At 34.6% G+C, this 18,723-nt stretch overlaps 1 protein-coding gene and 1 long non-coding RNA gene across 2 annotated transcripts; one reads left to right on the top strand and one right to left on the bottom strand.

The window, feature by feature from the left end:
• Positions 1 to 4,954: 4,954 nt before the first annotated feature.
• Positions 4,955 to 11,622, top strand: LOC127857716 (homeodomain-only protein-like). The gene is made up of 2 exons (XM_052394381.1): positions 4,955 to 5,609; positions 11,503 to 11,622. The coding sequence occupies exons 1-2, from the start codon at positions 5,439 to 5,441 to the stop codon at positions 11,578 to 11,580; spliced, it is 249 nt and encodes an 82-aa protein (XP_052250341.1). The 5' UTR covers positions 4,955 to 5,438; the 3' UTR covers positions 11,581 to 11,622.
• LOC127857722 (uncharacterized) lies at positions 9,556 to 10,707 on the bottom strand. The gene is made up of 2 exons (XR_008038580.1): positions 10,633 to 10,707; positions 9,556 to 9,906 (listed from the first exon to the last, which is right to left on the bottom strand). It is a non-coding gene; the product is annotated as an uncharacterized LOC127857722 (long non-coding RNA).
• Positions 11,623 to 18,723: the final 7,101 nt, after the last annotated feature.

The following is an 18,723-nucleotide window of genomic DNA, read 5'->3' as shown; positions in this document are numbered from 1 at the left end:
TAGCGTCATTAAAGGTAATTTATAATTACACGCCTGTCTACATATATGGCCTTTAAGGCATAATTTCAAAGTTAATGAGCGAGAGGTCGATATAGTAAACATCTTTGAGACGATCAAATGTATTGACCCGGTGTCAGTGTAGCGCTGACGTGAGATATTACGTACTTTATTAGTTATTAAAAGGGTTGGTCCTGTTTAACTATTCTGATTTTTTTTTCAAATTTGTTCCTGCGTTGTTTGATTTTTGTTTTCATAAGTACTTATGTAAATATGGAAACAAACTGTACTCACATATTAATTACAAATTAGAAACGTAAAGCATACGTATTGTGTAATAAATAAAATGTCGATAGTTTGTGTGTGTACATGCGTGTGGGGGGGGGGGGGAGGAGAGGGGGGGATTCCACGGACATGATTATATCACATACTCAAAGTTGCGGCCTTTTATAACAAATCTGTTAAGAAAGTTATATATATTAGTCACATATAATTTTAGTTCTTTCATCTGTGCTGACTGTATATATACTTTATTGATAATCATTCCATTTTATGTCATGCAATCAATTATTTGAACTTTGGGGGTTTCAGAGATTTATTTTCAGTCTTTTAATTAGCGGACTTGCTTGTTGCAGGGTCGTGTCTGTATCTCGTACATAAACCCCCGTTCACACACAGACGCCGCTTCTACTACGATCAAAGTGTGGCTGAAAACGTGGCCGATCGTGACAAATTGCAGGAAAAACGTAGCGGAGTCTTCATAAGCGCAGTATGATCGCGGTAGAGTCTTCATGATCGGAGAGCTCTACGCTCTCGACACGCTTATTTTGAACATGCTCAAAACAAGCGTAACGGGATCGTGTAGAGTCGTAAAAAGAGCGTAACTTAGAAACGCCGTAATCGAACAGGCAGCGCGGAAGCATCGTGCACAGATCTTCATGATTGTAGTAAAAGCGCAGTAAAAGCTCTGAGTAGAGTCGTAGTATGATCTTGAATGTCGCGGCAGTAAACGCAGTAAGCGTTTGATGTAGGGGCATCGTAAAACGGTCGAAATGAAGACATAATTTTCCAAATTGCTCGATCAAAACTCCGATCGGCCTCGATCCTTTTTGTCAGATCGTGGCTTGATCGGGATGATCGTCGTAAAGTCGCTTCTATGTGTGAACGGGGGGTAACCGCATAATCTAACTAACAAGCCTCTTGGAGGCGATGGCCTAACTAAAGAGTTGCACTCGATAAACAAATTCACGTACACAAAAAGAGATGGGTTTAGGCAGTGGTCGGTACAGGCGCTTCTCAACTCGGCGACCCGGGTTCAATACCCGCTCTCGGTGCATGTGAGCTTTGTAAGTGGTTGCCATTCCGGACAGGTGAGGTTTCCTCGGGGTACTCCAGTTTTCCCCACAGCACAATACCACACCAACATTGAATATATTTCAGTTGAAATAGAATAGCTAAAAATTACAGCTATAATTTAACATTGGTCCCAACTTTCTTGAGTATAATACAGTTTATACGGTAAGAGTGCTGGGACACCCTCTTTGTGCTCCTATTATGCAGCATTGGTCGCCGACTTCATAAACATCGAAACTTGCACGCACTAACATCATATGATGTGTTTAAATCATGACCACCAGCCTTTGAAAACTACCACTAACTGGACGTAAATGTAAAACGTGGACCGTGTATTTGATCATTTAAGCAGCGAGATTACATAGCGCCCCACAAGTGTCATGTTTGTTCCTTGATGGAATGCATTCACAGGGTGGGAAATTTATTTAAGATAATTTTAGTCTCTAAATATGCGCTGAAAAGGAAGTTTTTGGTGATATGTTGCAAGTTATAGTTACTTGTGACGCCGTAAATGCTTGCTGAAAACTGGAATTTTTAGCGTGGAAAGAAAAACAACTATTTTTTGCCTTAGTATTTATTTTATGGTAAGTAATACATATAGAAAGATACCATTTGAATATGTGATTGTCGCACACGTATTTTAAAAGTAAAAATATTAAGTGTCATCAAATAAGAATGCTAGTTTCAGTGTCATATCTTGGTCATATATATGCAATTGGCAATTTATGTGTGTTCGTTCGTGTTGACTCGCAATAAAGAGATGATATAATGTGTTGTAACAATGCACACAAACAACAATCTCCACATTATCTATGAATTCATTTTCTCGCACTTGATTGTTTTGTTTATGCCAACAAAGTTGCTGTCATAATTTTATAAGATATGTATTACAAAATTCACGCGCTAAAATTTGATTTGATTTAACCCATTTATGCCTAGCGTCTAGAAAACAGTCCTCGGCAAACAGCGTAGACCCAAATGAGACGCCGCATGATGCGGCGTCTCATCAGGGTCTGCGCTGTTTGCTTAAAGGAATTTTTGTAAGAAATATTCTTAGTAAAGAAATAAATATACTAAACATCCCTATCTTTGGAAATAAATTGATTCAATTTAGAAGGATGGGAGAGTCCACTAGGCCTAAATGGGTTAAAATCATATCAAAGACACCGTCGGGACTTTACGTACTTTCACATTTGCTATATATACGATACAACCGTAAAGATAATCCTCCCAAGAATTTATTTAAAACTTTAATTATATCGGAATGGGATTTGCTGAGAAATGTACACTTTTTATGGCACCATATGCAATGAGGATTTGATTCTCTTCGATTTGCCGTCTGCATAATGTAAAGCCATGTTTATTCGTAGGCATGAAATTTCGTGGTTTTTCAAAAAGATACTTTTTCGTTGACACGTATATTCATGGAGTTCATATGAGTCGCGTTCTGAGAAAATTGAGCATAATGCATGTGCGTTTAGTGTCGTCCCAGATTAGCCTGTGCAGTCCGCACAGGCTAATCAGGGACGACACTTTCCGCTTTTAAGACATTTTTCGTGTAAATGAAGTCTCTTGTTAGGAAAAATCCAATTTAGGCGGAAAGTGTCGTCCCAAATCAGCCTGTGCGGACTGCACAGGCTCATCTGGGACGACACTTTACGCACATGCATTATACCCAGAATTTTCTCAGAATACGAAGTGAACGACAATTAATGTCCCATGAATGCTAATGCTTTTACAGTAATTGGCATCCCATCACTCGCCTTATAAGCCGATATAAAACGCGTCTTTTCAGCCATAAATAAACCGATGCGATTTATTAGCGTAAAATGGGCTATGAATGTGTATTAATCTTAAATTGCATATTATACTAATGGCATTTGGGTAAACATGTTCATTTCAGATAATAACACATTGTTTTAAGAACTACATTTGGAAGTTTTTACTGTTGCACGCATACATTGGTATTCCGCAAGGTTCAATACTATGATTTTTTTGTTTTGTTTTGCGAGATACTAATTTAACAAACTATGTGATTTTCTATATACAACAGAATTACTTCAAATGAACAATTTAGACTTTAAAATTCTCATCGTAGATTTAATGCTATAAACAGGAAACATAACTATCGAAATGGGTCTGCACGTAATTGTAAAACTATACTGCTCAAAATTTTAAAAGTGAATCTAGGTCAACAACAATAAATAAAATACTATGAATTCATGTATTGAACGATTCTTAAACTCTGCATGCATTCTGAATATCGCTTTTAATGCATGAGGCATTAAAACTTCGAACGTATATCTACCTTTAAAAACCTTTCATTTATTGTAAAAAAAGCTATTTTCTAAAACGATTAAATACTCCGTCATTGATAAACTAGAATTATTAACTTCTAAATTGGATTAAATCTTTAAAATGCGACGCCAGTTGTAGGGCCGCATAAATCGACATGACAGCCTATACGTGTTCTCTACAGCAATATACGTGTTCTCAACGGCCAGGTTCAGTACTTCTTAAATTTAATTAAAATTATTATTAGTTACACTGTTAGTACAAAATGCAACTGATTGTGTATGGGAATACACCCTCAGCAATTTCATACCATTCGAGAGCGAAGTATGGTATGAAATAACTGAGGGTGTATATCCCATACACAATCAGTTACTAACTGTTTGTCGATTATATCTCAACCGACTACTCGATTGTATGGATAATGCACCATGGTCACATGACCGCTCGAAGCCAATCGGATACGGTCATTTTTGTAGGGGGTGAGATATATAATTATACTCGTTTTTGCATTTATTATACCATATATATGCTATAAGGAACAGATAGGGCGCTACCCTTGCTCCTACCCCCACACCCGCCCATCCCTCAAATTTGAGCTTTTGTGTCACTATATCAGTAATGAAATACTCCGTCACTATTTCGTTATATAACTATTCCGTCACAACTTCAATTTAGAAATTCCGTCACTATATCACTAGTGAAAAATGCCTTCACTATTTCGGTATATAAATTATTCGTCCCTTTTCCGGAATTTAAATATTCTGTCACTATTTCAATATAGAAAATTCCTTTTACTATTTCAGTTTTGAAACAAATGTAATATTTCAAAGGCTTTATAATACTCTAAAAGTAAAATGTATTTATGGATACATTTTTTTTTAAATTTCGTTGTTAGTTCTCGTAAAAAGATTAATAATTTTCATTTAACCGTTGTTTATTGGTCGGTTAACAACGGTTACGTATTGATTTTAACGAATCTAAGCTGCATGTGTCGGCATTTAAAGGGTGTCATTTTGCGACCGAGGTTTATTTTGAAAAGGTTAAATTTCATTTCTTGTTAAACAGTACATCGATGACCATCACCATAATTCTTGCAATGTAAACTTTGTACATCGTTAGATGCTTCCCAACACCGGATCCATAATTTAAAGTTTTGACTTCAACTGACTTGTGTTAACATCGGTGCCTTTTAAATTAGTGTATCCTATTTTTCTGTCAACGTATTTATTCCTATGGCTTGAATGCGACACCATACACAAGCATTCTCTAATTCCGTATTTGGTTTCTATTGCAGGCACGGCGTTTGAAACGGGATATATTGGCGATTCCAAATAACGCCGCACAGTGGAATGCATCGCCTGTCGGTCATGAATAGAACGATGCGAAGAAAATACCAGAATCAGATCGAGTTTCTTCCAAAGTGTCAATAACGCTATTGGGATAAAACTATATGTGTGCGGCTCTGGTCTCGATTTGTTTTAATTTCAGTATTGTTAGCAGAAGTTATCAACAGTATCACTATTTCGCGACACGCGTGTGAGCCTCTGTTGTGTTTGTACTTAACAAACACTTTTCGCGGAGATTAATCTTTGACGTGACACGAGTATTTTTGGGAATTCTGGATGTGTTTTACTTTTAGCTCAGTGGGACGTTTTTGTTAAATACAGTTACAACAATTCTATGAAATACTAGTGAACGTTACCGGAAATGTACATAAAGGCGACAACAAATACGTGACCGCGTATAGAATGACGTAATAAGAGTGTACGGAAAGCCGGGTACCAATAATCGACATGTTTACGGGCAACATCCGCGCGCAGTTGACGCCGGGCCACAAACTGCCGAAGCTGAACGTCGACCAGATGACGAGTCTGGAGGAAAACTTTAAACAAAACAGAAATCCAAACGACTTCGAACTTTCCCTGATTTCGGCAGAAGTCGGTTTATCGGAGCAGGATGTGCGGGTATTATTATTATTATTATTATTATTATTACGATTATTATTATTATCATCATCATTATATTATATTATTATTAATTACGTTAATATTGTTATTTGTCTATTGAAAGATCAACTTACAGGCATATCGTGTTAGAGTTTCTAATTGTGGTTCGCTATGGGAAATCGGGACTTAATTAATGCAGTCTGCACAGGCTCATCGGGGATGACACGTTTCGCTTTCATGGAATGTTTCGTAAAAAGGTGGAAAGTGTCGTTTCTGATTTGCCAGTGGGGACTGAACAGGCTTTTCAGGGGCGATACTTTACGAACATGCATTAAGCCCGGTTTTCCCAGAGCCCTTCTCATTCTGAATAATTTGTCCATGCTTTCATGTGCAGGTTTCCAGAACAGACGTGATCTTCTAGCCTCTAGGCGCATAGTTAGTATCCGTATTGACAAGTATTGATCCGCCATTGGTTATAGTGTACATGTCGCCGCGCTCTTTCTCTGATTATTCCCAGCTATGGTTGCATTATTGATTTATTCTGAGAACACGCCCGCTAATCGACACCAACTCGCCTCTCGGTGTATTAGGTTTGGAACAGCACTTTTAGCCAAATGCTTGTTCGTCCACTGTGACCATGGCCCCAATTAATTAAGCACCTTGGGGAAGCACTAATTAAAATTCATAAATTAAAACATCACTTTAGTCTATGTCTATGTTATTTTAGGTATTATAACACGTATATGTTTGAAAGAAGTAAATATTACTAAGGTGATTCATATTTTAACATTTTTGTAAGCAGAACTCACTTAGAGAAAAACTAAATCTGCAATTTTACCTTAATTAAAACTTAAGTTAAGATATCCCTACGAAACTTTGGAAATACCGGCTCTGTACGCATAACGGCGTTATTGAATGCATAGCGTCTAAGTAGAGGGTTAGGGTTAGTAGAGAGATCTGTCCACAGCCACAAAAGCGACACTTTCCTCTTAAACTGGATTTTCACTAAGAAGAGACCACGTTTAAACGAAAAAGTTTCGTACCTGCTTGTCTATTGCGGACTGCAGGGATTTCAGAGATTTTGGCTCATTTTTAATAATTGGTTGGACTTCACAGTTGTCATTTTGTTAAAAAAGGCGATAAAACATGACTATGCTTCTAACGTCCCTCTTCACAAACAGGTCGATTTCCGGACAGGCCTGCCTACGTTTTCCGAACCTTGAACTCTTTAATATGTTGTTAAATTGACGGACTGAGTTTGCAAATCGATTCGGACTAATAAAACATCACTGACCTTAAAGGGGCCTTTTCACGTTTTGGTAAATTTACAAAATTAAAAAAGTTGTTTCAGATTCGCAAAATTTCGTTTTAGTTAATATTTACCAAGCTCTAAAATAGCCATTACATGCATCTTTTGACGATTTAAAAACCTGAAAATTATAACGCGTTGCAACGCGAAACGATTGAATAAATTGGAGAGTTCTGTTGTTGTTATATTTTGTGAAACTACGAGTATTGCTTATATAAAGTATAAAATACATCCGACATTGTATCAGCACGGATGGCCCAATGGTCTAAGTGGTAGACTTTTACTCCAGGATTCCAGGGGTCAGTAGTTCGAGCCCTGTTGAGGGTTACTTTTTTAAATATTATTCTTTTTTTTTACTGCAGCTTTTTAGATCCAATATTTACATTTATCAATACAAGCATTTAATGACAAACTTCAATACATGCTAAAATCTGTGAAAAGGCCCCTTTAATAACTCGCGCGAAAATGACATCTGAGATATTATTTTGAAATTAACCAGTAAATTAAAGGAAATTTGACCACGTTACTTTCTAATCGAATTCCTGTTTTAAAGGAAATTTGATCACATTGCGTTGTAATTGAAATCGTGTTTTGTAATAGGTTGTGTTAAATAAATATTGGTAATTAGATATAAAATTGCCCTTGTTGTTGGCATTATATTTAATCGAATTTGCTGATGCAAATGCAAAGGTAATTTTAACACTACTTCAATGTTCTAAAATGTTATATAAAGAAAGTCGCTTTTAAAGAAATGTTGCCATTATGACCTTAATGTATTATCAGAAACATATCCATAATATATATTAACGTATTTGAGTTCAATACTTTGTATATCAAACACATGCTGCTAAATGTCGAACAATTAAAATGTGTGAACTTAGGTGAACTTAGTAATCAGAAACACCGATTTTAATTTCAACATAGCAATGTAGATGTTATGGTCAATGTTTGGTACATTTCAGTAGAGCTAAATAAATACGACTTCGACCGAGCAAATATAATCAGGGGGGGGGGGGGGGGGGCACGCGTATACGGGAGCTTACCGCGTTTATGTGAGAAAGTTGTTGCAAAACTTCAAAGATGGCGTCGTTTAAGTGTTTTTCGTGAAGGAGTAGCGGATATTTTCACCCGGTAAGCCAGTTTATATTAATATTACTTTTAAATGAATAAGCCCTTTCGGCTATACGGTGTTTGTGCTCCCCTCGGTTTTTTGTTTCAAAACCGTAGACGTCGGAATAAAAAAGTTATTGAAGCAAAACCGTCGACAAATTTGTTGTTTAACTTCTTGACCTTCGAGATGTTGGATGTTCGAATATCATTTTCTCTCATAATAAACAGTATTTGTGCATGTGTACAGTAAAATATAACATAAATCACGAATATTTTATTATCTCGACGCGTTGTTATGTCTATTAATTCATTCAATGCCGAATTATAACGGTTAACCCCCATTTTTGGAACTAAACTTCCTTTTAAGCACATTTTGGGACCTGACTTCCAAATGATAAACAGCTCTTTTCTATGTTAGAAGGTTTTATGCGAAATATCTTTCGTGAATGAATTCCGCATTGGTGCGAATGTCTTGGAAAACATTTTCACTTGAAGAAATCAAGAGTTATCTTTTTTCTATTAATTGTTATATTATTAATTTTTATTATTATATGTTTTATCGGCTATTATCGCGTACTTAACGCTAACGTTAAGTGTGTGTAATATAAGACATTCGACGGTATTATTAACACTGTGTCATTTTTACCTGTTTATTTTAACACATGTGGACATACTTATGTTTGAATATGCATCCAACGGAATACTATGCTTACTATTTCCAGATATCTAGACGCCAGTTATATATGTTGAGGATGCCAAGATTAAAAAAAGACGGCGTAATGAAGTGTGTACCGCTCTAGAATGCGATAGGTACATGAAAACCCACCAATCAAACAAAAAAGATTACGTCGAAGTACCTTGCCAAACAATCACATATATGTGCAATAAAAGTGTAATGAAAAACAGAAGAGGGTAAAGCTGGTTTGATACTAGTATAAGGTTGATGTAACCAAATACTGCCATTGTTGCGATTCGGAATACATGAAGCAATTTGGAATACCTGACATCTGCTTAGAAGATGCATATCGGTGGATGTTTTTTTTTATGATACTTAAATATGAACTGTTTATTTAATACAATGACATTTGACGCGTTTTACCATAACGATACTGATACATGTATGTGACTTTGATGTGACACATTTTGGACGACCTTCTTTTGAACCAGTTCTGAGTTGGTCACTATATTATAATCGCAAAATGTGAATTTGTAGTGGATAGAAAGATTTGTGCAAATGCAATACACGATATGATTTCAGTAGTAGTGATCAATATAATATTTATACATGTATGTTTTTTTTCACTTGTATACCTATGTGAATACATATTATTTATGACTGTTGTATTGTAGGAATAAAGTATTGGTTCACTTAGAAAGATTATTTCGTTTGTTCCTAACATTGCCTTCTAATCGTAAGTAATGTTAATATGTCAAATGCATAACGAATTAAATCCGACCCAAATCTTTTTTTATCATGTATGTAAGTGCTGAATACAATTGAAAATTTATGCAGAGACATCGTAGGAAGAAATGACGTAACACAGGTAATGGTTTATTTTCATAACAAAGTGAGAAACTAGCATCATTACATATACGGAATAAAACGTGTAAGTAAGTAGCACTCATAGCAATTATATGTCAGACGTGTCTATGTAGACTTTATAAATAAAACAAAAACACTACAAACATCAGCTGTACATGTTTTGTTATGTTCGTGTTTTTTATTTGCTGTTTTTGTCCGGCTCTGTTGAAGGATTCTTTCTTGCATATTCTACATTTAAACTCATGTGGTCCATGAATGGGGCATGATATCTCAATCCTCCCCTGATGTAAAATTCCTCATTACATATACTGCAACGAAAGATGCACTTATTTTCGCCCTTTAACCTGCATCATCTGAAAAGACAGTAAAAGAATGGTTAAAAAAAGTTCATAGCAGAATATGGTCGACACGTCATAAAATACATGAAATTAATTATAATATTACTGAAAGATAAACGTTCTTTTATCTCGTACATCAGCCACCACACAACCCATCTTCTTGAAAATAGGTGAATTGATTCAATTGGTCGGCAGGTTTTTCGAACAGCATTATTATTATTCTACAGTAAGTAACGTGATTAAGAAAAACTTATATTGCACCACGTAACATGCTATAAAACTATAATATTGAAGTACACATATACACTTTATTTAAGATGGGTAGGTATATCATGTCAAGCTCTTTTACATATGAAAGTGCTGTTTGTCATATGGAAGTCAGGTCCCAAAATGTGCTTAAAAGGAAGTCAGTTCCAAATAAGGGGGTTAAACCAATAATGTTTGCCAATAAATTAATTATCAGTGATAAAACGGCGTCGGTAAAATGAAATAATCATGATTTTATTTATATTTTACTGTTCACGTGTGTCAATACTTTGTATTATAAGAGAAAATGATATTTGTACATCTAATTTCTCGAACGTCCCGTAAGTAGACAACAGATTTGTGGACGGTTTTCCTTCAATAACTTTTTTATCCCGACGTCTACGATCTTGAAACAAAAAACCGAGGGAAGCACACACACCGGAGAGCCGAAACGGCGTATTCATTTAAAATAATTATAAATACAAAGGGGCTTACCGGGTGAAAATATCCTCCCTTCCTTTAAGAAAATCCAACAAACGACGCCATCTTTGAAGTTTTGCAACAACTTTCCACTTAAACGCGGTAAGCTCCCGTATACGCGTGCCCCCCTGATAATGTTTGCTTAATGTGTAGCATTGTAAAGTAAAAATTTGAAAAGGAACACGAGTTTCTAAAAGCGGGCAAACTATTGCAAATGCGATTATTTTGACGGATGAAATATATTGTGTATGATAAAGACGAACGAAAGCTTTAAGTTTTTCATATGTAGATACTAACGTGATTTATTGTGAATTGTTCTCATACCATTGTCAGAAATGTCACGAATCAACATAACATATTTAGAATCTTGTTGATCATTATTTTATTTGTTATATATGTATTAGATATCAACTTATTTCGAGATGGCCAACAGCCTCAGTGGACAAAGTTTTCCATTAGTATTTACAAAAAGAAAACATATAAACAGAAACATATTTATAATACATTTGCATATACAATAATTATATGGTAACAATAATAATATTATTAATCAAATAAAAAAGCAAGAATATCCTCTGAATTTGCTATGGACAAATAATTGAATGTGGAGCATTGAACATTTATAATTTAAATGACAGTTTATAATATGAACTGGTAATTTTTTATATTTTTGACTTTTAAATGCCTTCATACGTTTTTATTTTTATAAAAGTACCGGTATCTTTTATTTCAAAGAGTCTTGATAAAATAACATAGAGATTGACAAGTAAATAATTCTTAAACATAAAAAATACAATTTTAACATCTTTTTAAAGATGGCATGTAGAACATTTTATATACTGTAAAATACTGTCCCTTTAAAGGTGCCTGGATGTTTCGTTTTAGGTGTGGTACCAGCATCGTCTAGCCGTCTGGCGGCAGCGACAGGGACTTCCGGCAAACAGCGGATACGTCAATGAATAACGTTTATGGAAGATTTCATTGAATGACTGCATATTCTGTTATTCCTGTGTACGCCATAATTTGACTTTTGTGCGTGAAGAATCTTGCCTTTGTCGGCGTTGAATCTGTATGCGTATTTCGATGCGTAAAGATTAATTTTAGAATGTGTGGGTCTTTAAGAGGCAGATACACCAATCGGCTGTTACAATTCTAGTTTGGCGATTTAAACTGCTCTTTAGTCTTTGTCAACTGACATTAATCGAGCATCGTTCTGTAAAAACTTGTCTTAATTTATGTGCGTAAAATATCGTCCCATATTAGCCTGTACAGTTCGCACAGTCTAATTAGGGATGGCGCTTTCCGCTGTAAGTGGCTTAAAGTGTAGAAGAGACTTCATTTAAACAAAAAAATCCATGAAAACGGAAAGTGTCCTCTCTGATTAGCCCAGTTGTCACAGAAAGCGACTCAATTTAACACCCGTGGCAATGTCGTTCAGAAGCGGAGAGTCTGGATTAAATATTCCCAGCCACGTTAACGTGGATGTAGATAGATGAAGATCCTTTTCGAAAATGTTTCGTGATTACATTTTAATGCTTATTGTTTACATAAATTATCTGTCACATACATCATTGTGCATGTCGTACAAGATGTTTTAGGTTTTACAATAATGCACAGTTTTTTGCCGTATTTTGTTTTAGAATTCGATCTTCTGTTGATCACGATCTAGCGATTGGACATTAATTCAACGTGTATCTTGAACGCTCTAAAACTCAAATTAATATTCACAACATTAAGAAATATCAAAATAACATTGTCAAAATAAAACTACATGAGTATTCAACAAACATTTCGGTATTATCCTTAATGATTGTGCCGTGCTCTGTGAAAAGGGGGTTTAATGCACGAGCGTAAAGTGTCGTCCCTGATTAGCCTGTGCAGTCTGCACTGGCCAATCACGGATGATAATTTCCGCTGTTATGACATTTTCGTTTCAAGAAAGTTTCTCCTTTTCAAAAATCAAGTTAAGTGTCGTCTCAGATTAGCATGTGCGGACTACACAGGCTAATCTGGGACGACACTTGATGCACATGCATTTATCCCCCTTTTCACAGAGCACGGTCCAAATTATTTTTAATTGAATATCACGAGGTATATACTATAGAAATACACTGTGGATTTAAATTAATCAGAGCACGTTTAAAATAATAGAAAGGGAGAAAGCATGCATGTTTAAATTCAGTGGTCCCAATAATTGTAGGCTTTGAACGCGCGTGTAATGTTATGTTGTATGCAATGTTTGATGTGCATAAAAATAAACGCAAGCGCGTTTTCATCTTGTAGTGCATGCCAGTTTAATTAATTACTCCCGATCTTTAATGGAATTATGAACATGATGTATATAATGAATTTTGTGTCGTTCAGTGCTTTACAGAACGATATCAATGTAGTTCTACTTGCCTGTTCTTTCTTTCACGTGCAATATTGCATGTTTGTGCGTATATATCTATGTATTGTGTTAAATAAATCAAATAAATGTGTACTTGGTAAGTTTTGCAGTTGTGCAGTCGCCATCCAGTTAATCACACAAGTATACAATCAACGGTTCACATATACATATACTCATATACAAGGGTCGCTACTGCGTCTTACTTTGCAGTTAAAAACGGATGAGTAACTCTCTTGACATTAAAGTAATATAAATACTCAAAATCAACGAATATTTACGTTAAATAGTTCGTAAAATAAAACTAAACCATAACAAATCAGTGTTACTTATAGCAATATGCACGAAACGTTTGGTAGAGGTGTACTGTGTTGCAGAACAGGACATAAATATTATATAAAGACAATTAATGTTATAAATCATATATATATATTTGGTAGCGGGCTTTAGGTGTATACGCATTTTTTTTCGTCTTGTCTTAAGATATGGTGTCAATAAGGCCTGTACTCGGTGTGGTTCTTACGGTTTTACGCTTGTTTTTAGCGGTTTAAAGACACAAGCGGACAAGTCAACTAACAGCCGCTGCTCGTCTTCGTGTAAATGTCTACACGTCAATATGAATTGTCGCCAAAGAGAAGTTTGATGTGTTTTTGCAGACTATCGGATTCAGATTTATTTGGCATTTTATGATTTATTCTAAATGCGATGTATTTCAGCTAAAATGCATACATCCGCACGATCATGTCTGTCCTATCTGGCACATCCAACATACTTATTGTTGGGCTTACTCTTCAGTGACACTTTAGTTTCTGTTTAGGGAGCCGAAGCTAACCAAATATATTTGAGGAGAGGATGCATAAACCAAAGACGAGAATGTACCAACAACTGGTATAAAGGTGAAGAACTTTATAGACCTTCAGATATGCATTACCAGTTATTGCATTGCGGGTTTTGCGGTCTTTTATCCATGTAGCATATGTATATATGTATATAGCTTACAAGTTCGATCGCACCTGGGGGTCTTTATTGTAGTCCGTATTAACGCCTAGTGCTATTCTAAGCCTTAAGTATTATGTTGAATGCTTGGCGCTTGCTCAATACGCTAAAGCTTGAGTTTGGCCTACACGAAAATAGAATGCTAGAAATCCTACCGATACCAACTAAGAGATAACCTTTCACATTATTTGAGTTTTTATAAATATTTGTTTGACTCTATACATCGTATTCTCTAACCATAACGTACCTTTTAAGTTCATCATTTGACCGATGTTACCGCCACACAACATGTATCATTGTTTTTACCTTCTAACATTTGCATGAACATTGTTCACATACAATACATAATACAATACATATACATTACCGATTTAGGGAATCGAACACCTCTTTCTGTCCTCACTAACACATCTTCATGTGCGGCTGCTGTAAATTAATAACATGCAAATATTATTAAGTGCCATGTAGTTCAACTTGTATTAAAATAAAGATAAGAAGTATGAACCATTGAGCCGCTAAAAATATTAATGCAGTTCACTACAAACATCAATCGACAAAGAACCAAACCTTATAATCAACGCATCAAATCGCAAACAAATGCCATGGAAGAACGACTGTTCAAAGACTGAAGACGTCTGTCAATATTCACATTTTCTTCCAACTGACCAACTGACCAAGTCATGTGACACAACGAAAGTATAATAAACAAATAAACCACAATAGAAAGGTTACACACGTATATGTTTACTCCACTACCACCAAAGCGCATGCATGTACTTTTATACTTCTTATATTGGATTCAAAATAATGGGTTACGGTAAAGATACATAAATAAGCGTTCATTAATTGTCACTCGAAAATGAGGGAATTGATTCAGCATTCAATATTCATCATCAGTTGACAGATGCATATGGATTTTTATTGCTATTTTCAAATTCAGTCGCAATTTCGGAGACGTTCGAAAAACTTTTACGTAAGCCAGTGTTGCACTTTGATATCATCACCCACCACCGACAAGCGGATATTGACTTGTGAAACACTATAAATCAGCCCACTACATGATTGCGAGGTTGAACAATCAAGGTTGGAAATCTACAACTTTTGTTATTATTAGTAATGATCATCGAGCTATAATCACGTTAAGTTGATTTTATTATTATAATGATACTACAATCATTATTACCAGGATTCGATAATTAATTATTTTCATTGTTATGATTTATTGTCTCCATTTACAACAATTATATAACAATTAGAACTTTTATACTGACTTATGCATTTGTTAAAGATAACTACGAACTGAAACGAAATCTGTAAACATCAGACGTATTTAGTCGATGGACATTTAATAAATGTGTTCTATCGAAATACTATTTCATAATGCTGAATACGGCTCACGAAGAACAGATGCATCAAAAGATGAAAGGCATATTCTTTGCATTGGTCAAATATATGAAGTGATATCTGTTTGCAACAAAAAGTAACCATGCTCAGCTTAAAAAATGTTTCAACATAATGTAACCCATATCAGGGATAACCATCTAGATGTGTTTTGTGTAATTCAGCTTAATAAAATGATAAGAGGAAATACATATTATTTTTTCTATTTCATTACACACACAAATAAACTGACATAGCTTAGATATTTTAATAGTCGTGTATTGCTTATCAGTATTTCGTATAACTTGATATGAGTTGTATTAATCGTGTGATACTATAATTTTTACACCAAACCTTTAGAAGCTTTCATTTCAACAGCCAACTAGTGTTTTCTGTGACGAATTAAACAACAACTTCCCTTTTTTTAACCGGCTGCCACATAAAAACCGATAACTATTTCAAATTTAAATTACTTTTGCTTATAATAGTATTCTTACATCATTTTGACTATTGACTAAGTTTGGACCTAAACAAATAACTTGACAATATTGATGAATAATCATCGAACTGCTTACATGAATGGACATCTTATGTTCAATACCATCTCTTAGAGTTCAGAAAAATATTAGACACAGTTATATTGCATGGTTGACTTTATATAATTTATTGATCTGTAATGTGGCATTTGTTTTGCCTTTCCCAAAATCCATTTATGTTTGAACATAATTACCTGACATTAAGTTGTAGTGCAATTTTTTCTTTGCGTTGAAAGTCTAATAGAAATTTAGACACACTAAGGTAGCAGCACTATTTTGACATTGTGTCATAAGAGAAGATTTTGAACAGGCTCTCAAATCAAACCTGGCGCCTTTATGTTGTTTGGGTGGACACCATAACCACTATACCACAAAAACTTAAAACCTGAAGAAAATGAGTTGCGTCATTTTACTTGAGAGATTTCTACATATATATGTTCCGATATAACAATATACATGCATGCCAAGCATTTTAAGTATACATGCACAGAGATTTACATGACTTGATTTTTTGTTCCAAGTACGCCATTAATTAATTAATTCTTCAGAATCCCTCCTTATTTACCCTGCATGAGTTTTGATATGTGTTAACGATACTTATAACATACTTGTAATCCATAAAATTAACATACTTAATAATGCCGTTATTCTACATGTTTTTGATAGGATCAGTATATATTAACCACCCGAGTCCTGTGGAACCCTAGTTAAAGACACCCCTAAAGAAATTATGTCGCTCTGTCAGAAATTATTGAAAGCTTTTGTTTTACATTATTAATCTCAACCTGGTAGTCACAAATGTACTTTAAGTGTAAACGGCATCGTACAGTGTTGTAGGCTAGCCCTGAATATTAATTTATTTAAGCAATATATATATATATATATATGTATATTAATACGATATAACTACTCGTACTTTTACTGGTTAATACCTGCTGAGAAAAACATGTAAATAAACTACTTGCACTATCCAATATATCTATTTTTACCGACATAAAACAAATTGATTCAAAGCAAGATGAGTATTTACATGTTTCTCCAAATTAATAAGGGTAATCACATATTCATATATGCAGTAAATATAATGTTAGTTAAAAAAATATTAGAAATGTAATTTATCATTCCAAACAAAAGTACCGTAAACAATTTAAAACGTTTTGAAAAGTATAAAACCTTCCGAAACACTCTCAATTTTATGTTTTTCATGAATTGTATACAATGCACTCACTTTTTCTCGGCTGTTCTCAGTTTTAAGGGATTTCTGCGATAGTTATTTATATTTCAACGTTTCGGTAATGGTGTTTATCTCGGCTTGTACCAAGATAAGCTAAATATGTACGATTCCCATTGTCGTTCTTTGCGAATATTTAGTCACGTGTCAGGTTAGGTCACGTGATAATGAAAAATAGGCTGCGGAACATCTAAGGAAATTTACTCGAGCTCTAAGTGGAAATCTAAATCTTTGGATATATGACTGATTCCAAGCACATTCATATCATGATGATGTTCAATTAAAACGTTCGTGTTATTTTATATTTAAACCTACATGTTTGACATAGATGAAAAGTTTAATTATGCAGAAAGTAACACAAATTTGCATTAAATAATAAACCTCTACGAACTAGCAATCTTTCCAGATTAGTGAGGAATTCACTTGTGAATGCAGTGTATACAGTTTAAAGTAAAGGGTAGGTTTCATCGCTATATTTAATAAATATTTGTCACTGAATCAGGTTTCAAACAAATACGAGAGGAGCCAAACTTATATTTGAACAAGATTAATGAATATTGTATATTAAATTAAAGTACACTCATCAGATTAAATGAATAAAACACAATTACAGATCATACAAGTTTTCACAGTTTGTTGACGTCACTTCTGTTCTCTCGAATGGCTCTTAAGCATCTCTCAATGAAAGTTAGACGTATTGTGAAACTTCACACACAACTCATGGTCATAACCTTGATATGTACACATAATTTTCACTTCGGAAGCATTAAAACAAGATGGACATTTAACTGGAACCAACACATGTTTGACATGCTTGGCTTGACATTTTACGATGATCTTAATAAATTATAGGAATAAAGTATGTTGACAAAGTTGTTAAAAATGCCATTTTAAAAACTGGTCTTAAAGAATTGTAACAACGATAGGACGATACACCTTGGTTTCTTTGCCTAATTTACCACATAATTTGTTAGCAGAGATCAATGGATCCGTAGAAAAGTAACTAGGAATTGAAGACGGATCCATATAGTCCATATAATGATGGATTTTCATAAATTATATAACTGTGGAAGTCACGATCATAACAACATGAATTAAATTATATACTAGTGAAAAGATAGAAATGAGATTCAAACTCCCGTGCTGTATAACCCAGACATAACAATATGTAACATAAATTTGTTTTTAAATCATGGTTTAATGAGGCGTTTATTTTGTTGAGGACTTGATGCAGAATACTGAATTGTTCACCTGTTACTGAAATAATGAGTTGTGCATATAAATTTCAACCAAACAAGCCTACAGTCAATCTTAGTAAACGCAAAGGGTACAAAACCTATATATGATATAACTACCAAATCGAGTCTTCGCCAGTGTGCTTAGATAAATGGTCAAATATTGTTTTATTACATGTATGTTGAAATACAATAATGACGACATGATTTTGATGTGCCTTTTTGTGTTTCACGGGATACCAATTTAAAGTGGTTTCAATATAGAATTGTACTGAGACTTTAGAAGACCTGTATTGTAACTTATTAAGTATATTTAACTGAAAAAAGATTAATGACTCAAAT

Source organism: Dreissena polymorpha, chromosome 14 (assembly GCF_020536995.1).
Source record: "Dreissena polymorpha isolate Duluth1 chromosome 14, UMN_Dpol_1.0, whole genome shotgun sequence".
Classification (NCBI taxonomy): Eukaryota; Metazoa; Mollusca; class Bivalvia; order Myida; family Dreissenidae; genus Dreissena; species Dreissena polymorpha.
The sequence above is the reverse complement of the archived record's forward strand: the minus strand, read 5'-3'. Positions and strand labels throughout refer to the sequence as shown.

What these genes read in the sequence shown, in the direction of transcription:
- LOC127857716 (XM_052394381.1), top strand. Translation starts at nt 5,439, where the DNA reads ATGTTTACGGGCAACATCCGCGCGCAGTTGACGCCGGGCCACAAACTG. An exon ending in TATCGGAGCAGGATGTGCGG is followed by an intron (nt 5,610 to 11,502) that starts GTATTATTATTA and finishes GTTTCGTTTTAG; the next exon opens with GTGTGGTACCAGCATCGTCT.